The sequence below is a fragment of the Rhizomucor pusillus genome (genome assembly GCF_041956525.1).
Source record: "Rhizomucor pusillus strain CBS 183.67 unplaced genomic scaffold VTP01scaffold_2, whole genome shotgun sequence".
Lineage (NCBI taxonomy): Eukaryota > Fungi > Mucoromycota > Mucoromycetes > Mucorales > Lichtheimiaceae > Rhizomucor > Rhizomucor pusillus.
The window spans coordinates 1,648,444-1,672,410 of NW_027192144.1; the positions used below are offsets into that span (position 1 = coordinate 1,648,444).

At 44.2% G+C, this 23,967-nt stretch overlaps 10 protein-coding genes across 10 annotated transcripts; 3 read left to right on the forward strand and 7 right to left on the reverse strand.

Annotated features, from left to right (window-relative positions):
• Positions 1-118: 118 nt before the first annotated feature.
• Positions 119-1,168, reverse strand: VTP01DRAFT_4765 (uncharacterized protein; the record flags this gene model as incomplete). The annotated part of the gene is made up of 7 exons (XM_069383482.1): positions 119-176; positions 239-327; positions 395-477; positions 560-650; positions 712-770; positions 842-935; positions 998-1,168. 7 exons carry the CDS (start codon positions 1,166-1,168, stop codon positions 119-121), a joined length of 645 nt encoding a protein of 214 aa, XP_069244179.1.
• A 282-nt stretch (positions 1,169-1,450) lies between these two features.
• Positions 1,451-3,596, forward strand: VTP01DRAFT_4766 (uncharacterized protein; the record flags this gene model as incomplete). Its single annotated transcript, XM_069383483.1, has 11 exons — positions 1,451-1,516; positions 1,579-1,762; positions 1,819-1,930; positions 2,008-2,564; positions 2,638-2,697; positions 2,756-2,851; positions 2,912-2,968; positions 3,033-3,175; positions 3,248-3,262; positions 3,321-3,403; positions 3,485-3,596. The coding sequence occupies 11 exons, from the start codon at positions 1,451-1,453 to the stop codon at positions 3,594-3,596; spliced, it is 1,485 nt and encodes a 494-aa protein (XP_069244180.1).
• Positions 3,597-3,630: 34 nt separating this feature from the next.
• Positions 3,631-6,277, reverse strand: VTP01DRAFT_4767 (uncharacterized protein; the record flags this gene model as incomplete). Its single annotated transcript, XM_069383484.1, has 6 exons — positions 3,631-4,465; positions 4,522-4,612; positions 4,667-5,248; positions 5,309-5,400; positions 5,463-5,606; positions 5,670-6,277. The coding sequence occupies 6 exons, from the start codon at positions 6,275-6,277 to the stop codon at positions 3,631-3,633; spliced, it is 2,352 nt and encodes a 783-aa protein (XP_069244181.1).
• Positions 6,278-6,544: 267 nt separating this feature from the next.
• VTP01DRAFT_4768 (uncharacterized protein) lies at positions 6,545-7,281 on the reverse strand (the record flags this gene model as incomplete). Its single annotated transcript, XM_069383485.1, has 2 exons — positions 6,545-6,751; positions 6,826-7,281. The coding sequence occupies 2 exons, from the start codon at positions 7,279-7,281 to the stop codon at positions 6,545-6,547; spliced, it is 663 nt and encodes a 220-aa protein (XP_069244182.1).
• An 865-nt stretch (positions 7,282-8,146) lies between these two features.
• VTP01DRAFT_4769 (60S ribosomal protein eL20) lies at positions 8,147-9,186 on the reverse strand (the record flags this gene model as incomplete). Its single annotated transcript, XM_069383486.1, has 6 exons — positions 8,147-8,299; positions 8,367-8,422; positions 8,486-8,615; positions 8,696-8,860; positions 8,923-8,937; positions 9,121-9,186. The coding sequence occupies 6 exons, from the start codon at positions 9,184-9,186 to the stop codon at positions 8,147-8,149; spliced, it is 585 nt and encodes a 194-aa protein (XP_069244183.1).
• A 71-nt stretch (positions 9,187-9,257) lies between these two features.
• Positions 9,258-11,679, reverse strand: VTP01DRAFT_4770 (uncharacterized protein; the record flags this gene model as incomplete). The annotated part of the gene is made up of 11 exons (XM_069383488.1): positions 9,258-9,445; positions 9,507-10,271; positions 10,335-10,431; positions 10,491-10,589; positions 10,647-10,726; positions 10,784-10,916; positions 10,978-11,040; positions 11,098-11,242; positions 11,310-11,384; positions 11,437-11,528; positions 11,590-11,679. The coding sequence occupies 11 exons, from the start codon at positions 11,677-11,679 to the stop codon at positions 9,258-9,260; spliced, it is 1,827 nt and encodes a 608-aa protein (XP_069244184.1).
• A 719-nt stretch (positions 11,680-12,398) lies between these two features.
• On the forward strand, positions 12,399-17,189 carry VTP01DRAFT_4771 (uncharacterized protein; the record flags this gene model as incomplete). The annotated part of the gene is made up of 15 exons (XM_069383489.1): positions 12,399-12,803; positions 12,861-12,873; positions 12,942-13,510; positions 13,570-13,695; positions 13,762-13,869; positions 13,922-14,050; positions 14,105-14,455; positions 14,511-14,588; positions 14,650-14,808; positions 14,863-15,951; positions 16,014-16,213; positions 16,273-16,385; positions 16,449-16,660; positions 16,719-16,853; positions 16,917-17,189. The coding sequence occupies 15 exons, from the start codon at positions 12,399-12,401 to the stop codon at positions 17,187-17,189; spliced, it is 3,960 nt and encodes a 1,319-aa protein (XP_069244185.1).
• A 1,036-nt stretch (positions 17,190-18,225) lies between these two features.
• Positions 18,226-19,630, forward strand: VTP01DRAFT_4772 (uncharacterized protein; the record flags this gene model as incomplete). Its single annotated transcript, XM_069383490.1, has 9 exons — positions 18,226-18,256; positions 18,311-18,440; positions 18,509-18,614; positions 18,683-18,746; positions 18,806-18,941; positions 19,002-19,117; positions 19,185-19,322; positions 19,385-19,447; positions 19,521-19,630. The coding sequence occupies 9 exons, from the start codon at positions 18,226-18,228 to the stop codon at positions 19,628-19,630; spliced, it is 894 nt and encodes a 297-aa protein (XP_069244186.1).
• A 562-nt stretch (positions 19,631-20,192) lies between these two features.
• Positions 20,193-22,157, reverse strand: VTP01DRAFT_4773 (uncharacterized protein; the record flags this gene model as incomplete). The annotated part of the gene is made up of 5 exons (XM_069383491.1): positions 20,193-20,237; positions 20,300-20,606; positions 20,665-20,728; positions 20,790-21,427; positions 21,487-22,157. 5 exons carry the CDS (start codon positions 22,155-22,157, stop codon positions 20,193-20,195), a joined length of 1,725 nt encoding a protein of 574 aa, XP_069244187.1.
• Positions 22,158-22,336: 179 nt separating this feature from the next.
• Positions 22,337-23,926, reverse strand: VTP01DRAFT_4774 (uncharacterized protein; the record flags this gene model as incomplete). Its single annotated transcript, XM_069383492.1, has 7 exons — positions 22,337-22,412; positions 22,482-22,748; positions 22,808-22,970; positions 23,029-23,192; positions 23,249-23,505; positions 23,561-23,736; positions 23,800-23,926. 7 exons carry the CDS (start codon positions 23,924-23,926, stop codon positions 22,337-22,339), a joined length of 1,230 nt encoding a protein of 409 aa, XP_069244188.1.
• Positions 23,927-23,967: the final 41 nt, after the last annotated feature.

Genomic DNA, 23,967 nt, shown 5'->3' on the forward strand with positions numbered 1-23,967 from the left:
ACAAAATCATGACTCCTTTTTAGACAAGCATTGTTCTGTGTTGTTTATTTAAATGATATATCCTGTCATGTACATCGTTGAATACGTGGGGATCCAACCAACCGCAGCTTAGCCTTGCTTAGAATGCAGTGTTCCATAGCCTGTCACCCGAATCTCCAATACCGGGACGAATGTATCTAGATATTTCATGTTACCAAAGATAATACATACAGACATTAACTGAGCGGGTATAACTTACCCTTGATTATCTAAAGTTTCATCAACCGAAGCCACGTAAAGGTGCAGGTCTGGATGTTCTCGTTGCAAATGTTCTACACCTTGCTGGGACTAGCAGCAAAGGAAGTGGAGTGTCAGGAAAATGTAACCGTGTATATGAATATAGACAGAAACTTACGCCGAGGATAGCGACGAACTTTATGTTATCACCTGGGATACCCCATTCCTTGAGTACATTGATAGTTGCTACAGCCGTGTTACCTTACCGCGAGGAACGGAAGTTATCAGTCAAATTCAGTTCTCGTTGCTCCCACTTATCAAAGTTTTAACCCTGTCGCATTACCTGTGGCAATTATAGGATCCAGGACATACACAACGTCTACGTTCGGGTTTTCTGGTAGCTTGTTGTAATACTCAACAGGTTGCAGCGATATCTGTAACAATAATCGTAATCAGTTATCATTTCCGCTTCTGATAACAGCAGACGAAACGAACCTTTTCCCGAAACAGACCCAAATGCAGCACCGGTGCATCTGGAAAGAGAGACAAAAAGCCTACAGCGATATGCTAGTCAGAGAACGGATGGGAGAGCACTTGTTATGAATGTTCTTCCCCGTTCCCTTACCATCCACTAGTCCCAAACCAGAGCGCAGGATCGGAACCAAGCCGACGCGCTGTTTCAACTCGGCTGCTTTGTACGGCTCATAAGGGCTTTGACGCTGAAAAATAAAAAGAGAATGAGTATTACAATATGATTGAATGATGTAAAATGGTACGGTACGGTCTTATCCAATGACACGGCTAATTCTTCCGTGGCCTCGTAAGCCAGCATACCCGCCAGGTCGCGCGCCAGCTCTCGAAACACCTTGGGAGAGGCAGAGGAATCACGAAGTTGGGAAAGTTTGACGGCGATGAGCGGGTGCTTGCTAACGTGCAGAGTGTTTTTGACCATGGGAAAGCAGAGAAACGAAAAGAAAAGGGAAAAAGGAACAAAGTTGCCAAAGCTGGGGGAAACGGGCGTTACAGTTTTTATGCAGTGTTGCACATGGAGGACCTCATTGGTGGCAGCGTGATTCATTCCGGCAGCTATGTTTTCGATACCAACTGACGTAGCAGATTGCTGCTTGCCCTGACACAAAGATAAAGAGCCCTATCTTTTTCTTTTCCAGGCTTTTGTTTCTTCCTCCTTCTCTCTCTCTTTTTTTCCATCTTTTCTCTCTTTATACAGAGAAGGATGACTATGGTGGATGAAACTGTTCTCCAGCAATTAGTCACAAAAATAGACGCACTTTCAACACAGGCAAGTGAAAGAGTTTCTGTAAGGAATGGGACGTTTAACTGACAGATAGAGGCGGATTCTAGGTTGACAACCTGACGCGCACCGTCGAGGGTAGCCCTAAACCCTCCTCGCCATCGTCCTCAATGTCAACAATAGCAAAGGCTCAAGAAGGGCGCAAGACCAGCGATGGAGGGTCAAGCAGTGGCAGCGGCAGTGGTGGCAATAATTCCACATCGTCACTGTACCCGAACCGTGTGATTCTAACAAGTAAAGGAACATGACAATCATTGGACCTGTCTCAACGATTAATTACCAAAAATTAGCATACCCTCATCAACACGGTATTCACCCCGTGGAGCTCGAGTGGGGAGCTGCTGACGCAAAGAAACGCGGTCCCATCGTAGCCTCTCGTCATGCAGGAAGCATAAAGAAAAGGTAAATAACATTTCTCACGCACCCCAAAGCACTTTTGAAAATGCTGACACTGTCAATCTGCTTTCTATTTTTGCCAGAAACGCCATTGGCGCTTACGGTGGTTCATACTGCGTCTACCGTGCGTTAGCAGTCGCTATAGGCGATTTACCCACGAATCATAGACCCAACTATGAACTGTCTGAGCCGGCGTTCCAGATAGGTCCACATCCGACCTGGGCAGATCCTAGCAAAATCGTATCGCTTGATCCGTGGGGTCACTTGGCTCCACAGATTTTCAAGGAAGAATACGAAGCAGGGCTCGATGTTCGTCCAACCATTGCAGCAACCAAGGCTCACATGACTATGGCAGAAATGGAAATGCTCGTCAAGAAGGGAAGCTTGAAAGTTGACGGCAAGATTGTAGTAAACGAGCGCGGCGACTTGGCAGTGAGCAAAGCTGCTGTGGAACCAGTATGGTATCTGCCCGGTGTTGCAAAACGTTTCGGCATTGACGAGGGATTGCTCCGCCGCGCGCTTTTCGAAGATACAGGAGGAATGTATCCTGAGTTGATCACTAGACCTGATTTGAAGGTCTATCTTCCACCCATCGGTGGTATCAGCGTCTATATTTTCGGAAACCCGGCATACATTTCAGGTAATCAACTTGTTATCTCTAAATTTCCCTGCGCTATCTTTTATCAAACTTTATTGATGCTTTATCGGAGTAGACCCGACCAAGAAATTGACCCTGCGTGTGCACGACGAATGCAATGGCTCCGACGTCTTTGGTAAGCAACCGGGAAGATAAACTTCCTGCCTGAAGCTCGGCTCTAATTTGTCACGCAGGAAGTGATATCTGTACCTGCAGACCCTATCTGATTTACGGCATTGAACAATGCGTCAAGCAAGCCCAAGAAGGTGGCGTCGGTGTTATTGTTTACTGTAAGCGCGATCCTGAATCACCCATCCAAACACTCATCTAATCTTTTACATGCTGTCTAGTCCGAAAGGAAGGTCGTGCATTGGGTGAAGTTACAAAGTACCTAGTATACAATGCTCGTAAGTAGCAATAAATGTATATGTACACACCTCGACAGCAGTGACGACTGACATCGCTTTACAGGGAAGAGACAAGCTGGCGGTGATACTGCCGATCAATATTTTTTGAGAACTGAATGCATTGCAGGCGTCAAAGACATGCGCTTCCAGGCGCTCATGCCTGACGTTCTCCACTGGCTTGGTATTCAAAAGATAGATAGAATGATGGTACGTTGTCTTGTCTGTATAGATCTTTGCTCGATGCAAATTATGCTAACCAGGATTGTCTCTGTCTCATAGTCCATGTCAAATATGGTATGATCTCCATTCACCGTATAGAGAGCATCACTTGTTAACATTCCGTGATAACTAGAAACACGACGCTATTGTGGGCGCGGGAATCCCAATTTTGGAACGCGTACCTATTCCCGAAGAGATGATACCTGAAGACTCTCGGTAAGTAAAATATATGATCTACAAATTTATCTATTTATTTACGCAAAGTTTTTACATGTATTGTTAATATCATTTATCTAGTGTCGAGATCGATGCAAAGATCGCATCTGGTTACTTTACCACTGGCGCAGTCCTTACAGAAGAGCAACTTGCAAAAGTCAAGGGCCGTGATTGGGAAGACATAGAACATTGAGAGAAAGCTTTTGTTTTTTGCTATTGATTCATGGTTAAGCAGTGGATATAATCTCTCGTTGATTTGCTTCAATCTCTTTTGATATGCGTTCGGATCGTTTTCTTTCCCATGCTTTTCGCAAAACATGGCGTACTTTATCGATATTGTCATTCCAGTTTGCTGCTGCCAGGCCGGTCAACTTGGAGACTTGAGAAGTGCTGTAGACAAAGTTCCAGGTGCTGCAAAAGTCTGCAGTTTGAGGATCAAAGTCTGGATCATAGTTCTCGTTGACAATCAGCGGAAAGTATACGACTGTAATCGGATTAACATGGGAAGGCTGGTGTGTAGATTGGGTCAGCGTAATTTGGGAAGCGGTGGAATCAAAGATTGTACACGTTCCTAGAGGATATTTCTTTGCAGACCGCCTTGCATTCGCCTTGGCCTCAATTTCAGACTTTTCTTTAGGCCAGCCAGCTCCTATCGGCCATCCTCCGATTCCTCGACGCCGCGCATAACCTTCAGCTCTGTCGAAATGCGGCGCAGTTTGTATGTCGGCGCTCAAGTCAATGGCTAGGATAATATCAACGTTTCGACCGCGACGTAACAACGGATAAAACGGCAAATTGTTATCCAGACCTGCGTCCGCTACGCACAGCTGTTTCGAATTTAGAAATCGTTCGATGCCTGGGATATCCTTGGCGTCAGACGGGGTATCGAGCCGATAGAAAGGATTAGGAAAACATGCGCCAGAAATTGGGTGATAAGCAGACATAGAGTCTCGATATCGAGTAATCATTTCATCAGTTTTGTCGAGCGCGGCCGCTGGAACAAAGCTACGCATCTCATTGTAAAAGTGGGCAAGACTAGCTGCAAATGCAGAGCCAAACGTTCTGTCATATTGGTCAGAAATCTGCAAGCAGTGCATTGCCAGGTCTCCTTGACTCACCCCATCATGATGGAAAGCGCTTGTTCAGGAAGTCTTTCAGTATTCTTGCCATTTTCGAACTTTCTTCCAAATGCCCATACTGGTATCCAAGCTAACAAACTCGTCAACTGTAATGTCAAATGTCTTGCTTAAATATGCTTCATACCATTGATTTCTTCGCTTCCCATCTCATGCGGTGTAAATTCGAACCATTGATATATCTGTTCTTGATCTTTGCTTTTCTCTTCAGTGTCATGGCGTACTACACAGTAAATGGGGTATGGTCTGGAGCCGTCCATCACATACTGAGCCTGTGCAGAGAGAGCCATTGATCCGCGTGAGAGCAGCTTGGGCTTAACTTTTTCACCGCCTTGCTCTCGTATCGCAGATGCATCATCCTCACTCTTGACTTTTACATCCGAGATCTTTTCAGAGTATGCCTCTTTTTCACCTGCTTCCGACGATCCTTGCGATATCGTCTCCTTTTTAGTTAGGAGAGTGCCACCGAGCAGCATACCAAAAACGTCCACTAGGTTCACCGTTCCATCTAGCTGGTAATATCTCTCAATCATGCCCTGCATCAGCAACTTTGCATTCTCGTGTGAAGCGTTCAGAACAGCAACAAAGTTTGTCACGTTTGCTAAATGAGTATGGATATGGCTTTTGAGATGATCCAACAAGACATCGTAAGATCCATTTGATAATGGACTGTAATATTGCGCCATAGTCCAGCATGAACCCGAGACCGCTGCAGTGTTGACCTAGATATCAGCCGATGCATGTCGAATGCATATGTATGATTACTTACATGCAATGTATGTCACAGTGTCCATTACTCCACTGCTCTCAATGGCCTTGAGATACCCTGCGCAGCCGATCATGGCACGATATCCACCACCACTAAACATTATCATATCGTAAAAACACGATCAATAGCGTTATTTCTCTTTCTTGCTAAGTACCTCGCTGCCACACCTATGACTGGGATATCTCGTTCGTCAACTTGACTTACATCCACACCGATAAAATCAGCAAAGGCTTTTATCTGGCGACTCCTTCGTTTCTCGAGAAATTCCAATTCGCCCTGAGACAACTCTGAACCTTGTCTATCCCATTCAATTAGCTCCGTTAATTTCCATAACCAGTTACTGCCTTCCAATAGGTCGCACCTGACATGTGCGTCGCGTTGTATCTCGGGGTGAAGTTGAGCATTCTTGTACTCTTCTACTGTCTCGTCAACCAGTTTCCGGAAATCTTCCATATTCAGCATCTCCCAGAAACGGTCGAAACTCTTCTGCAAACTGTCAATTTGTGACGAAAATGATTCGGCTACCCTGGCTTGAATCTTGTCAACCGGGGACAGATCAGGCAAGAAGGATCTCTTGTTGCTAAACAAACTGCCGATAAAATCGTCGACCGAGCGTTTCTTTGGCTCTTCAGCGCGTCCTTCCTCTGACCGTGCTGTTAACATGACGCGGGAGAAAAGAGGCGCAAGCATGTCACTACGCTTTGGTAATGACGTTTGTATGATCGTCGCTTGACGCTTTTGACATTGTTCTTTGGAACCGTGAGCTGCCGTCGTTGCATTTGATGTAAGCAGTGTGGCAGACACGGCTGTAGCTGTAGCTGCTGCTGCTGAAAGTATGATCTTATATCGAGCTCTACACAGCTGCGCAGTTACCATTCGCCCCACACCACGTACGTCCAAGCTGGTAAGTTGCACACGGCTGCTTAGTGCACAGACGCCGCCATGGAGTTTCATCGGACTTTCTAGCATGATCGACGACCTTCCAAAAACGACAAAACGTACTGAAGGATGGGATGCAAAGGTACACTTTCCCCAAAAGTAATGTCGCATTTTGTGAAATTTTATAATACATTTATACACCAAAACGACAAATTGCAGCGACATTTATTTTTGGAAAAGGTGTATATGTCTTTATTTGAATGCACAAAACGAAGAAAGGAAAATAATAAATATGATGCGAAGATGAAAGTAAGGGAACGGGAGGAAGAATGCAAAAATCGCGGACAAATGAGGGCTTTACAGTTCTTGCAAGTGGAAGAAGTTTTCACCCTTCTTTTTGACTAAGCTGTAACGCTCTAAATTGTATGTATCATACATTACATGCGCCAACCTTGCAGCTTGGAGGTGCAATGGCTTGCGTGTTGCTTTCCTGGCATAGTCTTGGTTCACCCAGATGCACATAGCAAGGCACTCTCGATGGTCATTCAAATCACCGTACCAGTACTGGTTGCAAGAAATAGAGAAAGAGCAAGCTTTAGTATGTATTCTTCTACACAAAAATCGCGTGCTATACATACCTTTAGCAAACCTCCACTTTGAATAGCTTCTCGCTGCGCAGCAGCATCTGCTTCGAACAGCAATTTATTGTCTGCAGTAGCTTTGCGAACGCTGCGGAAAGCGACGATGAACCAATCTCCTTCTAACTCTGTTCCCAGATACGAAGCGACTTCATCCCAGTTGAAAGCTTGTCTCAATGGTACATTGGCATAATCCTCAGTGACAACATGGAATTTAGGCAGTGCCTTTTCAAGAAAGACCTTGTCGACGGGCCGCAATAATTTTACGAAAGCTTCACGCTCCTCTGGAGTTTCGCCTGTCCAACCAGCTGGGCCAACGGTATCGTTGTGGATGCTTCGTCCCTGCAAGTCCCTGGCAACGATGGCCTGTTCGATATCCTGACTGTCTCCACCTGTGATCGGCGCTTGAAGGGTGTTCTCTGGAGCTTGTTGCTGAGGAGGTGGATTGGCAAGCATGGAAGAGAGAAGAGAGAGAAGAGAAAGATAGCAAATTTCTATCCTGTAAAATGTGGCTCCCTTTTATAATCTTTTCACTCATCACACAATGGAAAAGAGTTTTCAATGGTCAAGCCCAAGTCTGAGTTGTTTGTCATGTTTCAGAGTAACAAATGGAATTTCTTGCCGCTTATTATGTATGCATACAACGCAGCTTGGTAACTCGCATTTTCTCAGTGTTTAGCGTCGTGCATCAATGATTTATAACCAACAGATCCATTTTACCCCTGTGCTTCAAATTGCGTGATTGACAGCTCTGAAGACGGAACCAAGCCGAACATGCAGCCTCTCCTCCCCATTTTCCTTTCTCCGACGTTGTCTTGGCTCATTTTCCGACCGAATGGCGAGCATTTCTGTTGAATAGCGTTTTCGCACTGGCCACAGTGTCCATGTTGCGTCGCATAACTAATTCTGCAACGCATGTACAGCGTTGGAAGGATATTTGGATCAGAATCAACCCTGGCAAGTTTAGATCAACAAAGCGAATTCGCCAGGCCGATTCAGCCGATTCAACTTCAGGAAGGCTGACCCATTTTTAGTGATCCTGATCCAATCATCCTTTTCCAGAACTGTATCCTCTTTTGACCTTACTTGGTATAAAAAGTTATCACTAACATTAGTTTAACCATAATTTACCCCAGCAACCATTGGTATCCTGGTAACTAGAGAGTATCATGATTCAAATGGATCCCGATCATTTGGACAACTAGAGAAAAGCGAGAGAGAAGATAAATTATCCACATCACAATAACATATATAACCGCAGATCATATATGAATGCTGAGTGAAAATGTCTTGGGGCTTTTTTATGGCAAGTCTAAAACACTTAGTAGAAGGTGGAGGGTCTCTTGGCAACGAAAAGAGGGGTCTTTCTCTTATCGGTGCGTTGAACACGGTGAGGCAAGGGGAAGGCGAGCTTGTTGTTCAAAAGCTGCTTGATGTATTGGCGGCGGACATCAGCGGCCTTGATAGCAGCAACCTATAATCGAAGTAAATTCCAGTAATTAGCATCCACATCAGTACACATTAGAGATCTCAAGCTATACCTTGATGATCTGGACGGAGCTGAAACGGGCACGGTGACGAGCAGCCATGTCCTGGTCTACAAAGAAGAAACCGTTATTTTCAAATCTTGCCAAATGCCGATTAAATTACGAGTACGTACAGCAGTTCTCGACAGCCTCAGCACGGGACAAGGCACGGTATTCCTTGTACATGTTGTGAGTACCGGAGCGAGAGTCGTAGCGGATCCAAACACCAAAGTTCTTGATGGTCAAGGGCGACTTCTCGTTGATCTGTGCATAAAAATTGTCGGTCATTCAAAACCATTGTTCTCCACATAAAGTAACTGTATTCCTGCAAAACGGCCATTTACCTCCTTGATGTGAACGATCTCACCGGCAGCCTTCTTGACCTTGCGAAGCTTCTTGAGGTAGTACCAGAAACGCGACTTTGCAACGACGACGTTGGGAGCGAAGACCCGCATGCGGTACAACTTTGGGTTTTCGTCGTTAGCGGAGGGAAGTTTGCGACCAACCACCTATATGATTCCTCCTCAGCTTCGTGCCCTGGTAAATCTATATAATCGTACTAGGCACGTACCTGATACTCGTGAAACTAAAGTCAACCAGGAGGGAAAATGGAAGTTAGTACATTTGCAGATTCGTAAAATGGGACCACCGCAAATGCCCAACCGATTGCAATCGGACCATCCATTCCAATCAATTTGTGATATCCATCAATCGTTCATCCATCCATTTCCCGGCATATTCTTGCAGAGCTTGGCATTCCCTTACTCACCCGAGACATTTTCGAACTTGAATATGAAGGCAAGTGCATGGCAACGGTCGATATGTAGCATGTCATTCAAACTCAGGTCAAGGGGATTGCCCCATTTGGAATGTTCAAAAGATCGCCCGCTTCTTCTACTTTATTCTTCATTCAAATATCTGCACAAAATTGTGAGGCACATAACCCGTGACGCTTGATAAGCTATTAGTCCGCTCATCCCATTTTTGAGCGAGCCACCAATCTTCGTGTTCCATATTCACAATGGCTAGCCACGTTCCTCGACTGAATGCAAGGTCGTCTGGTTCGGTGCCTTGATAATCATAAACAGCGCGAGCTACATAGCATACTTTAACATTGATCTCTTATCTTTCCACTCTCTGACAAATAAATTTTACCCCAAGCTAAAACTGGTTCCTTTAAATGCATCTTACTGATAGGTACGCCTGAATTGCCTGATGCTGTGCTACGTCGAGAAGAACCTCGTCTGTTTAGAGAAGTTTGCCTTGCTAAGCTTTGGTATCCTGACCCTGCATTGTCTACAACGCCGAGCTCTTGTAGAAGTCCACGGATAGATGTGTTTAGATCTTCATCCATTTTTCTTCTGCTGCCGAGCCGTTTGCTCACGCGTCTCTGTACCGAATCTTGATGCTCTGCATGATCCACAGGGAATATGTTGCCACCGACAGAGAACATCACCTTCGCCCTAGGGTCAATAGCTTCATCATCTACCCCTGGCAGCTTTTCCACCGCATTGGCGCTATTAGCAGGGGCTGGCTTCTTGATTTTTGAAATATCAGGTTTTGAATACAAGTTGACTCTGCGTTCTCTGAACTTTTCAACCAGTTTATCTTCGTCCGCATTCCGTTCTGGAGGCAACGGTTTCGATTTTAATGTATTGTTGGTTACGGAAGTATGCATCGCTATGGGTCTTTGGGTCAGATCAGACATTGCAGTGGACGAACGCTGGCAAGTTGTTGCAGTGCTGGAGGACTTGGTCGGTTGCTTTATCGCAGAACTTTGATGATCGCTTGTAGATGCAAAAATAGCAGTTTTGGTAGAGCTGGAAGATTTGGAAGATTCGTTTTCGGCAAAGTTGGCAACCTGGAACGTTGGCAAGGTTTTCGTTGGGTCATCGAAATAGTCGACATACATAGGCGGTTCTGCAGAGTGATGAAATCTTGCTATGAATTGCTGTATCGTACACATATATCTATAAAACTTGCCTGGAATCAAAGGGCCCGTCCCTTTTTCATCTATGAATCTCTGCAGATCGGCCTTTGGGTCGCAGCGATCCAAAGATTTCCAGAATCGCTCGTACGACTACAATTTGTATTGTCAGCTATCATCTTCAAGTTTATGGTAAAATAATTGGAACTCACTTCTTGGTCCTGTCCAGTGGCAGTTGATAGGATATTGACATAGATACATAGACTATGATGGATAAAATCCATCCTTTTCTCTTCCATCTCTTGGAATTTCTGTCATATGAAACTGGTTAAAGACGAGATATTGTAGTTCACATCATGGATCCGTACGTCACATGCAATTTTCCATTCATGATTCCACACTGCCGTGGCCTCGGCTGCTTTTGAGCAGGCATTTCGGTATTCTTTTTCTACCCAAAGTAAATATAAGACATCGTAACACTTTATCCCCGTTGGATTGTACGTACCAAGAGTTTTGATTTCAATCTGACATCTATCCAGCTTTTGGCGTATTCGATCTGCCTCCCTTCCGGCTGACGTCTGTAACTGATTCTCCAAGTTGGCTTGCTTTGCACATTCTGCTTCATACTTCTCTTTGGCCTGGGGAGCAGAAACCGTTATTGATTGTTATAAAATAAGCGACCCGGGAGTTTGATCTTACTCTCGCAACGTGTGAAGTGTATAGTTGCTTATTTCGATGTGCCTTGTCGACGTTAGTTTGCATCTAGATACAACATGGTGAACTTAATATTCAATCGAAACATTGCTCCTTCCTGCGTACTAATTTGCGCCTATCTTTTAGCTCCAAAATGAAATTATCCAAGGACAACTCCAAATTCATTTTGATTTTCTGCGCAAGTTCAAAGTGGTTTTGCGCGGTTATTTCCAACTCTTTGTGCACAGCATCTAGCAGGTCTCGCAGAGTCCTGATAAACTGACAAAATCAGTGGCCACACAGCAGCAGTGAGGTTGAATCAAATGTGTAACACAAACCCAGTCTCCTCTCGGCCTAGCTCTGACCTGATCTGCTTTTTGATTTTCTTTCCAAGCTCCTCATGTAGTGCCGACCTACAGCAAAGGAGTCAGCAAGATCTCCTTTGTTAAGTACATTGCAACTTACTTTGCAGCATACATGGCCTTGAGGTCTTCGCATGTCTTTCGAGCCATATTCATCTTGTGCGTCAGGACCTCGTAGCCGGCATCGTCCTTACCCTGTCCACAATGTGAATGCGCGTCTCTCAGATTATGCGAGAGCTTGTTCCGGGAAACGTACCCAAAAGTTATTTGCAAATGTTTTCGGTGCTACTGTCATGGCTACAGAGAAATACGCATGCGCATTGCCGCTATTCTGCTTTTTATTCATTTGCTTTCCAGGCTTCCATTTCCGTCCAAAGGAAAACCAAATAAGGACCCAAGTTTTTTTTTTGTTCCCGTGCGAAATGTAAGTCCAAAGAATGTGCACCGTCGATTCATTGATTCTTTAAGCGCGTCACCGAGTGATATCATCTTCCTCATACAGAAAGTTTACAATTGTTATTCATCTCTTTTAATGTCAATCTTAGCAACCAAGAGTAGGAGGATGCGAGGTATTTGAGATGAGCATCTCGCTTGAATATGCGTAGCATGCTATTTACATCTCTCCACAGCAGCTCCCTTTTAATCTATGCGGGTCATTGGATATCCTGCGCAACAACTAATGTTTACTTTCATGAACTGTTATCTAAATGTGAGAACGGATGAATTACACAGTTGCTTATTGTTATCTAGAAATACCAGTTCGCTGTCTCAGCAAACAATATACCATCATCCATCTAGATTTGCCCTGGTATTTGCGTGAGCATCGATTGATGTAGCTGTCGCCGCAGCGTATCATCCAGCGAACAATAGTGAATAAAAATTATTTATGGACTAGCAGCGCTTGAATATAGACATTGACTGTCGAAAGTGATTTTTCTGCTATGATCTCCAGCTCTCTGTAGAGCATTTGCATGAAACGCGTCCAACTGCTCAATCCCGATTCGAGTCGCGAGCGCGTCTGTCCGCGGGATTTTCAGTTCCTTCTTCGTCCGTCCCTGATAAAGAATGAGCGAGCCACCTCGTAAAAAGAGGCACATTGAGGAAGAAGATGGTGAGCAACTGATACCAGCTACCGATTCCCAACCCGAGACCCCCAAGGAAACCACAAACAATGCGGATCAACCACCAACGATTAGAGACGAAGAAACAGCAACCGTACCGAACTCACAGTCAGACCAGTCAAAGAAACCCATTGACCAAGCAGCAGCTCTTCGCAACCAAAATTCCAGCCAAGCGTCTAGACGAGTCTCGTTTGCTCCTAATTCACAATCACAGGATGCACTCAATGAAGGTGCGAGCCAGCTACTGCAAGAACCAGAAGAACGAAAACCTCGACTTGTCATTACAAAAATGGTCTTGAACAACTTCAAATCGTATGCGGGTCGGCAGGTCATTGGACCTTTTCAAAAGGTACATGAGAATATTATATTTGAATCTTATAATCCAACATACTAACAAAAGATGTAGTCATTTAGTGCGAGTAAGTTCAATGTGACAAACGATATGAATAACAATAGAACAAAGGTTTATATTCCTCATACAAACTAGTTGTGGGACCAAACGGATCCGGCAAATCGAACGTAATTGATGCGCTGCTTTTCGTGTTCGGTTATCGTGCCAACAAGATGCGACAAGGCAAACTTTCAGAACTTATCCACAACTCATCAAAATATCCAAATTGCCAGCAATGCTCTGTGGAGATACATTTTCAAGAAATCATCGATGGAGATAAACCAAACGAATATGAATCGGTACCGAACTCCAAGATTGTCATTTCACGCCAGGCATTCCGGAACAATTCCAGCAAATATTTTATCAACGATAAAAACAGCTCTTACACTGAAGTAACTACACTCCTACGTGCTCGTGGAATCGACCTGGACCACAAGAGATTCTTGATTCTCCAAGGCGAGGTAGAATCAATTGCACTCATGAAACCAAAAGCAAAAGATGAAAACGATGATGGCCTACTGGAATATCTCGAAGACATTATCGGCACATCAAAATACAAAGAACCCATTGATCAGGCGAGCGCTCGACTGGAGACTTTGAACGAAGAAAGGACAGAGAAAGTGAATCGAGTGAGGTTCGTGGAACGAGAAAAAGATAGTCTGGAGGTACAGTCATCCAAAACTGTTCTCTCTATCACGTATGTCTAAACTGTGATCCCAAACAGGAGAAAAAACTGGAAGCCGAGAACTTTTTGGAGAACGAGAATGAGCTGGCCAGAAAGAAGAATCAGCTGTATCAGATTTACATGCATGAAGCCAATCTCAACGTTGAAGTCGCTAAAAGAGCTGTGGTAGAGTATAGTAATAGCAGCAAATTGTTTTGCACTGTCCTGACTCTGCCTGCACTTCCTTTTCAGACTGAACTCCAAGAAAAATTAGCAGAAGAAGAAGGAAAGCATACCCAGTTTGAGCAGGAAATCGAGGACATGAATAAAAAGTACCAAGAAGAAGTGGCAGAATATAAGGTATGTTAAATGTTTCAGCGATGTGAACCCATGCTCTCATGCTTTTACACAGAAATTAGATGCCGAAACAGAAAAGATCGTGAAAAAGCAAGCAAAATATGAAAAAGATGATGTACAGATGCGAGAACGGAAAGAACATTTGACAAATAAGAAAGAAAAGGCATTGGCGTCTCTTGAGCGTGTAAGTAACATTACTCATTTGAAACCGGCATCTATTCGATTAACAGTATTCTAGGATCGCGAGGCTAGAACTGCAGCGCGTCAGGCTATCAAATCGCACAGCGAGGATTTGATAAAGCGAAAGCAAAATCTCCAGGAACTTGAAAAGCAACTCAAGAAGGAAGAGAAGACGTTGGAGGAAATTAATCTCGAGTTGAAAGGCAAGACGGATGGTTACATGGCAGAAATCGAAAAACATCAGAAAGAGCTGGCGCCGTGGACGGACAAGATCAATGAGAAGAAGAAAACCATTGATATTAAAAAATCTGAACGCGAGATATTGAGTGAAAGGATGCAAGCCGGCGAAAAAGCGGTCGAAGAGGCTAAACAACAGCTGAAGAAGATCGAAGAACTCTTAGCAAATAAGGTACATCTAAGTCCTCAAAGGATCCTACCCATTCGATGTTTAACAATCTCAGCAGAAAAAGGAAAGCAAGTCTATCCCTGATGAAATTGAAAGTCTAAAGGGCGAAATCAAAAAACTTGAAAACGACCTGAAGGTAATTGATATACTTCACTAGATCCGTCATAACATAGCTCATTGAATAATTGCTATGTCAGACAATTGAACAAAAAGAAGCTGACATACGCAGCGAACTAAGCGCTGCTCGCCAAAAAGCCGATGATGCTCGGGCATCAATGCAACAGTCTCACAGTCGCGGCAAAGTGCTTGATAGCTTGATTCGTATGCGAGACTCTGGCCGTATAAAGGGTATCTATGTAAGTAGACCTTAAACCAAGTCGAACCGGAAATGTTATTTACTGTTATCTAAGGACCGTATGGGCAATCTTGGTGTTATCGAGGACAAATACGACGTGGCCATTTCCACGGCGTGTCCTGCTTTAGATAACATCGTTGTCGATACTGTCGAAGCTGGTCAAGCCTGCATCGAATATCTGCGGAAAAATAACCTTGGCCGTGCTGTGTTCACAATCCTCGACAAATTGGGCGACCAAGACACACGACCTATTGAAACGCCTGAAGATGTACCTCGTCTTTTCGACCTTGTCCAGCCCAAAGATCCCAAATTTGCACCAGCCTTTTACAGTGTCCTCAAAGATACGCTCGTTGCTGAGGATTTGAGGCAAGCAAACAGGATCGCGTACGGTCGAAAACGCTGGCGTGTGGTAACTTTGGATGGAAAGCTTATCGAAAAATCTGGTGCCATGTCCGGCGGTGGCAACCGCCAGTTGCGGGGTGCCATGGGCTCACGGTTCCAAGAAGATGAGGTGAGCGCGGAGACTGTAGCCAAACTGGAACGTGAGCGCGACAAACTTGAGCTCAGCATGAGAGATATTGTCGAACAAAGACGTGCTACTGCATCGGCTCTCAGATCCAAGCAAGAAGCACTTCCAAAGAAAGAAGTCACCAATGAGAAATTGCAGATGGACCTACGCAGTCTAGAGCAGCAAGTAAAGGAAGAAAAGAGTCGTTTGAAGACACTCAAAGCCCAAGCCAAACCAAGCCCACAAGACGTTAAACGCCACGACGAGATACAAACGGAGATTGACCAAATTGAAGAGGAAATGAATGAGCTCAAGGAAAAGACTGTCGAAATAGAAGAAAAGATCAAATCATTGCAAGAGGAAATCATGGATGCTGGCGGTATGGACTTGAGACTGCAAAAGATTGTCGTGGATGATGTGAGAAAACGTATCGACAACCTGAACAGCAAGATCACAAAATCTATGGTTGCCAAGGCTAAGGCTGAAAAAGACGTTGTGAGATTGGAATCATCCATCAAAAAGACCGAAAAGGAATGTGAAAATATCGACAAGAATCTGAAGGAGATGGAAGAAGAGTATAAAGAGAAAGCAAAGGAAGTCCAAAAAGTCATGAAGGAGGTCGAAGAAGCTAAGAAGGTAAAGATCAACCTTACGCGATATTCATTTCCGGTTTTTTTTAATTCAAAGGATCATTGTAGCAAATGGAAAAGAAAAAGGAAGAAATGGAAAATATCAAGAAAGAGCTTGATGAGAAAACCAAACGCATCGATAAGCTGCGTCAATCCAAAGTTGAGATCAAGAACAAGTTGGAGGAATACCAGCGGGATGTGGTAGACAACGAACGAAAGGCTGCACATTGGCTACAACAACGCAGCAACCTAAGTCTGCACAACTACAAGTACGCAATATTCTATGCATAACCGGGCCGTTTACGCATATTGATGTTATTCTGTGTAGAACTGATGCTGAAGGTCAAGAGGAAGAGACACTCCCAGAGTACGATGAAGCCGCACTCAAGGAATTACAATACTCAAAACAAACGATCAAAGCTGATATCGCTGAAATTGAAGGTAAAGCTTTTGGAATCTGCAAGAAGAATAGAGAATGTGTATATTGACCTTGGCGATTTTAAGCGTTCGTCGAAAATGCGAAACCAAATCTGTCTGTTTTGGAAGAATATAAGCGCAGAGAAGAGGAATACAACGATAGAGTGGATGACTTGAACCAGATCACTCAAAAGCGGGATGAAGTTAAGAATGAACTGGAGCGATTACGGAAACAGCGCTTGGATGAGTTCATGCAAGGATTCAATATCATTTCGCAGAAACTCAAAGAGATGTACCAGGTATAATACGGATATCGTTCATTTCATGTAAAGTTATTAGCTGCTTACAAAGACTTAGATGATTACAATGGGTGGAAATGCCGAATTAGAGCTTGTGGACAGTTTGGACCCATTCTCGGAAGGTATCGTGTTTAGCGTCATGCCGCCCAAGAAGAGTTGGAAGAATATATCCAATCTGTCTGGTGGCGAAAAGGTGAGCGACAAGACATGGACCAAAACTTAGGGATAGAGAAACTAAAACCTGTTGCTTTCGTAGACATTGAGTTCCCTTGCGCTCGTATTTGCATTGCACCATTTCAAGCCAACTCCTTTGTATGTCATGGATGAGATCGATGCTGCACTGGATTTCCGAAACGTTTCCATTGTCGCCAATTACATTGCTGAACGAACCAAAAATGCACAATTTGTGATTATCAGTTTGCGCAACAATATGTTCGAGCTAGCGGATCGTCTCGTCGGCATTTACAAAACAGAAAACTGTACCAAGAGCATCGCCATTAATCCAAACATGATCGGCTCTTTGATGTAGAGCATGACGTATACTTCATGATACCATTATTCAATAAAGCTTTTTCTTAGCAGTGTACAAAGTAAAAGATAAACTCGATCGCAAAATTAGGTGCTGTGTCCACGGATTGCAAGGCACCGAAAGGTATAGGCGAAAGTTCATCCGCGGACCACCAATTCGTGATACCTAGCGCGGGTCCGAGCAAGTCGCGAAAATAGCTCTGGTTGTGATCCATTTCAAAAGAGAGAGTATAAATAAATGCATCCAAGAACTGTTTGATATTGTGAAATTGAATATATGAACGAATCTAACTGCATGTGACAACAAATGATGGCTCGAAGTTGATGCTTCTTGGTGTTCCTGTTTCCAAACCGACGCTTCTGATATTCGGAAAAAGAAATTAAGCTTGCCAGCTTCCCATGTGTCAGTCTGGATAGTTACATACATTAAACGTCAAGCAGCAATATCTGACCAAAGCACGTGATTTACGCGCGAAGTCAATTCTAGGGACCTATACTCGAAGCCGCGTACGCAGAGCCGACCGTATTAAGATGGCTGTGTACATCAATACAAAGTGGCCCAAGCGTCTAAAAGTGCTTATTGAAACGCGGCGCATTCAAACTGAAAGCACTTTATCTCGATGAAAGAAAGTTCTCACGTACCTAAGCCAAATTCCCTTGGCTTTACTTTAACCTTTGTGCTTACATTCAAGTCTCCAGACCAGCCTCGAGTTTACCCACGAAAATTCAACGCTGTTATTCGATGTATTGTGATGCAATATAAAGGTTAACAGCTGTCAAAAACAAAGCGAATCTCTATTACAGTTTGGTGCAAGGGACTCTTTTGGAAAATTTGTGCTAGGTATGATCTGGGACCCCCCTGCAGCACGCAGCACGTTAAGTGTGCCTGTGTACGAATCTTAAATGTTCCATAGTGGACAAGCGTTGCATAAATAAGATTATGTGTCACATGGAAGCGGAAAGAATATAAAAGCAAGATCTAACTCGTCTCCTCCGGTGTATCTTTTCGTTCCCAACTATACATAATTGAAATCAATATGACCACATCTTTGGATGGCAAAGTAGCAGGTAGGCAAATATGAGAAGTTGGTATATGTGGAACACAGCTAAAATAGGCAACAGTTGTTACCGGTGGAAGCCGCGGTATTGGCAAGGCTGTCGCTATTGCCTTAGTTGAGCGCGGTGCCAAGGTCGTGATTGGCGATATTCTCGAAAAGCAAGGCCAAGAAACCGTTGAAGAATTGAATAAACTGTAACTATAGTACATATTATCTCTCTGAACTTTTGAAGAGTCGCGCTAATCCCATGTTCTTGACACAGCGCCGGCGGTGAAAAGGCGGCTGCTTTCATTCGCACTGATGTTGTCAAGTACAAGGATAACATTGCACTCTTCAAGTTTGCAGAGTCTGAATTCGGCGGTGTTGATGTACGTTTGAGAAAGGAATCTGTAGTATAATTTTACGCTTTGCTCACACGGTATCCTGGAAAATTTAGATCGCTTTCTTGAACGCTGGCATCGGTAGCAAGTCCAACACCATCTTTTTGCCTTTGGATGACGGTAAAGTAACACAACACTTTGCGAATCAAAGTTTGTTACACTAACATTTGCACTCTTAGACCTCGATGAGCGCATGATCGATATCAACGCCACAGCCGTAATCAAGGGCACCAAGGTCGCTACTCTTCACATGGCAAAGCGCGGAGGTGGTGTTATTGTTAACACTGCATCCGTTGCCGGACTCATGAGTGCTCCGTAAGTCACTTGTCCTCAAGTAAAGGATGTAATGTATACTCATGATATATCCACAATCAGGCCATTGAGCAGCTACAACGCCTCAAAGCACGCCGTCGTGGGCTGGACCCGCAGCTTTGAACTGTTGCCTGCTGTCTGCGGAGTACGCGTTAATGCCATCTGTCCTTATTGGTGTGGTAAGTACATACCACCTTGCTTTTTAGCGATGCCAGAATATATTGGTGCTCACTCAGTTTAACACAGAAACCGACATCATCAAAGATCTATCCAATACGGAAGGTGCTGATCCTTGGGAAGCATTTGTTGGGGCATCGCCTCGTGTTTCTATCGACACTATCGTGGAGGGCGTACTTACTTTAATTGAAGATGAGACTCGCAATGGTAAGAGAGAGTTACAATATGTAGTGTTCCTTTGAGAGTAACGCTGCTTTTTTTTGTTACAGCTCAAACCCTTCTGGCTCTTCCTGGTGGAGTTATCAGACCTCAAGAGCCGATCCAGGCCTACCGTAAGCATTCATTACTCTTACAACAATGTATATGGCAAGGGATTTAACTGACTCTGATGCTTCATTTTGATAGCCGAGACCGTCACCGAACAGCTTCTTGCGAGCAGGGAAGCCTTCATCAGGGACGAAATTGCTTTCTACAAGAAACAGTTGCAGGAAGCTTTGCAACGCTATGGTATCTAAGGTCTTTCATGCTACGTGTATCTGTATGATGCTTTCCTTTTTCATTGAAAACAATAAAACAAAAATGTATTTCTAGGAAGGATATGTATGTAACAAAGCTGTTACAGTATTATTTTCTGACTCGATCATCGGGAATTGCTAGGAGCACCTAATATCTTGCCACATACGCTCTTACCCGTAGGCATTGCAAGAACATTTGGTGCATATTATCGATCAGAAACCCTGAGGAAGAATGTTTGGAATTCTCGTCATCCTCGTTAGCTGATAGTGCAATCATTGTTATCCATATAACGATCGAATGTTGCAGTCTAGCGCTAATCCATTGCGATGGCGCTGTACTTGCAGAAGCGAAATGGATGCAAAACCGCAGGAGAATGAAGGTTTATGAAGGTCAACCGCTTCAAGAACAAGAAGAGACGAGACGGATCGGAGCCAAAGACTCGTTAATTTTTCAACAATGAAGACAACCAGCGCATTTTATAGCCTATAGAAAGCTACTTATCGAACAAAGAAAGACGATAATAAAATAATCTGTACTCTAGTGATCGCGTGAAAACTGGATTTACATTTTTGCCTTGTTATCAGTCTTGGACATCCAACCAAACTCCTTTGCAAGAGAATAATAGTTATTGAATATGTATCGTACCGTTTGAAAACCATCAAAATTACCAATTTAGTTCGTCCTCCAGGGTTAATCATGACATTGATAACCGATACGTTATCCTTGACTTGCAACGCCTCTTTCAATGCTTTTGCAAGCTCGACCCGATTCTTTGCAAGCCATCCTCGTCCACCGACCGCTTCACTGATAAGGTCATAACGAGTATCAGGTAAAAGCGCCGTAGATGGCAACGTATTGCTCGAGCGTGAACTCTCAAACTCCTTCTCATCGAGACCGTGATAAATGCCGTTATTGTTGATCACGAGGATAATGAGTGGTAACTTTGAACGCACAGCGGTCTCAAGCTCCATAGCACTGCACAGACGTTGGATCAGTTTCCGCATCCCATTCCATCCATATATTTATATATTACCTAAATCCAAATGCAGAGTCACCTACTATGGATACCACGCGCTTGGAAGGATAATAAACTTGAGCTATCAAGACAACATGTTACAAACCATAGGTATGCTTGCTTTCTGATCCAAAGCGACGTACCAGCTATAGCGTATCCCATTCCAACACCCATGGTAGCAAAAGTACCAGCGTCAAGACGATGGCGCGGTTCGTGCACATCAAAAAACGAACGTGCAATATCCATAGTGTTGGCACCTTCGCTCACATACACAATGTCGTTGGGCGGAAGTATGTCCTTTACAACTGCGTATGCCGTCTGATATGTCATAACGGATGTATCGCTTCCCTTCTTTTTGCTTGCCTCTGCTTTCGCCATGTTCTTTTTGACATGCTCTTTCAATCCAGTAAGATATGCATTGTTACCAGGAAGCTTTGGCAGTTGACGTCGCAATAATTCAGCCAGAGTTGCCTTGATATCACCGACGAGGGCGATCGAGTTCGCCCCGTTGTTGCCAATTTCCTCCGGCAAGATATCAATGTGGATAAATCGGACTTGGCTGGACCATTTAGGCGAGTGACCATAGTGAAGGATCCAGTTGAGCCGTGCTCCCACGAGAAGAACGACATCAGCTTCGCGAAGTGCTTTGGATCGGGCAGCAGCGACGCAGAGTGGGTGAGTGTCGGAGATGGTGCCCTTTGCCATCGGCGTCGGCAAGAAGGGTATATTTGTATTTTCAATCAATGCAGCTAGTTCTTGTTCCGCTCGGGCATATGATGCTCTGTAGTCTCCATACTTAGAAATGGTGTATTGCATGTATCTCGTACACATAACACGTACCCTTTACCGATGACTACAAGAGGGCTCTTTGCCTGAGATAAGGCATTCAACGCTTCTCTGATACTTGAGTTGTCTGGAACAGATTTGGGAGCAACAGAAGGCAACAAAGGCGTGGATTTCAATAAATTTTCGATGGAGCTCTCGTCATGGATAGGATATTGAATGAAATCAGCTGGTAGATCAACGTAAGCAGCACCGGGGCGACCGTATATTGCCGCACGCATTGCCTTCTCGACAGTGATTGGGATTTTATCGATTGAAGCTGGCCGAGCAGAATATTTGCAATATGGCTTGCAAGCTTCCACCTGGTCGAGTTCTTGGAACGCGCCCATATCCACTTGATCCGTGTCCGAAGAGCCGGACAAAAGCACCATGGGCCAACAGTTTACTTTAGCGTTCGCTACACCTGCCAATGCATGGATAACGCCCGGTCCACCCACAGTCAAGCATACACCGGGTTGTCCGCTCAAGTATCCATAGGCTGACGCCGCGTAGGCGGCAGACTGTTCGTTACGGAAAGCGACGAAACGGATTCCTGCAGCGATGCACGCTTCAGCAACCTCAATGACCGGAATGCCGACAATACCGAAAATGACTTTAACGTTAAAGTGTTTCAAGGTCCTCGCAATAAGCTCTGCACCAGAGCTCGCAGGCTGGTTTTGTTGAGACATACTGAATAGGTGTGAAAAAGGAAGCCTTTTGCTGAGTCAGATGTTTTAAAGATCATTTTGAGTTTTGTGCGATGCATCAATGCGTTCGATGCCGTATTGCCGGCCCATTTTTCTTTTTTCTTTTTATGGCATTTTTCAGAGTAAGAAACAATAAGGAGATCGAATATACATTGTAGTGGCTAAAAGTAGACTTGAAGGGCTTGATCTGCAGAGGATTCGGAAGGACAATAGGGACACTTGAAACGCATGGAGTTTCTATAGAAACAACTGTTAACATCAACGTGGTAGGTAGCGCAAGTAACTCAAGAATTTTCGAAAACTTGCCTCCCATACCTACTATTGCTGCTCTTGCTCAGTCGCATCAAGCTTTCTTTGCAAATGACGTGACCACAGGGCATCATCATTGGTGGGTTACTCTCCGTTGCTTGCTCTTTGCTCACCGGACATGCAAAAACGGAATGGAAACGCAAATCTTCGGATAAAGGTATCTCGACAGGTAGTTCGTCCTGCTGACTCCACTCGGTTTTCTTGGCACTCATGATTTTGTACAGTTTCATTATAACTGGTAAAGCTGTCGTGCCCACAGTGACACTGCCATCATGCTTGTCGGTGAAACGTACGTACGTTTCCAAAAACATAACTAAACTTACCTCGCGTACAACGGGCTCTCTGCACTCATATTTAACAATGAGCAAAAATCTTTTTGGAATTGGTATCGTATATCGGTCCAGAGCGTAGGTGAACATAAATCGGCGTAAGGTGATCCCTTGAGATCCTGATAATAGATGATGGAAGTCATCATGCGCTTAATTTCTAACGTGATATATCCAAGTCAATACATTGTTTAGTTTCCTTCGTTCTATCGGTTTACCATTCATGTGTCTATCAGAAAAAGGTCCAAAATACTGGCGGGCGTAGGCTAATGCATCCATCGGCCTCTGCTCCAATAGAAATTGTGCGAATCGTAGTCGGTGCAGTTGGAACTCTAAGCTGCTACCAATCTTCACCAGTTCATCATGATGCTCCTGTGCCCATCTATCCAGCTTTGGTTACATATTTTGGCGACTCGGGAATTGAGCATAAAATCTTACTGGATAGCTTGATCCAACTGACGGTTTTCCTTCAATTCTTTCAAAATGCTGTACAGTTTTTGGAATTCACTCTTCAAGAGTTCCGTCGTCATGTACAATTCATCTTCCTCATCGATGCCTGCTTCGTTCATAAACACATCGCATAGATCAAATTGACCTTGACGGATAAAGTGAATCGCGAGTGCGCGCCGTAGTAGATGTTCCTTGCCAGCAAAAGCTTCCGGCTTGGATATAACACTCAAGTCTTGTTTGAACCTCTGTTCCAATCATCAGTATAGCTATAAACTCTGCGATGCTGTTGTAACTTCCAACCTTATCCATTTCCTTTGAAAACTTATTGATAGCCCCGTGGAACTTCTTTTGTGTCTTGAAGAATTCTCTCTCGTCCTTCGCTTCACTTTTACCATCGGTATCTTTGGCTTCCTTGCTGTACTTCTTGTTGGCTTCATTCTGGAGCCGTTCTAGTGCCTGCTTGACGTGTGCCGGATCTCAATAGCACAGCCATGAGCATCGTTCTTCCTTGAAAACAACGCTGTACTGTAGAGATTTACCTTTTGTCACGTCTTCCTTTGCTCGCCGTATAATTCGTTCCAAATCGTCCAGCCCAGCAGTTACGGTTTTCTGCATTCTGTGCTGTGCTTTCTGAATGTTGGTTGCTTGTGCCAATAATTCTTCCATTGTGGTGTCCGTGTGCAAGAGTGCTTCCAATGCCGCAATAT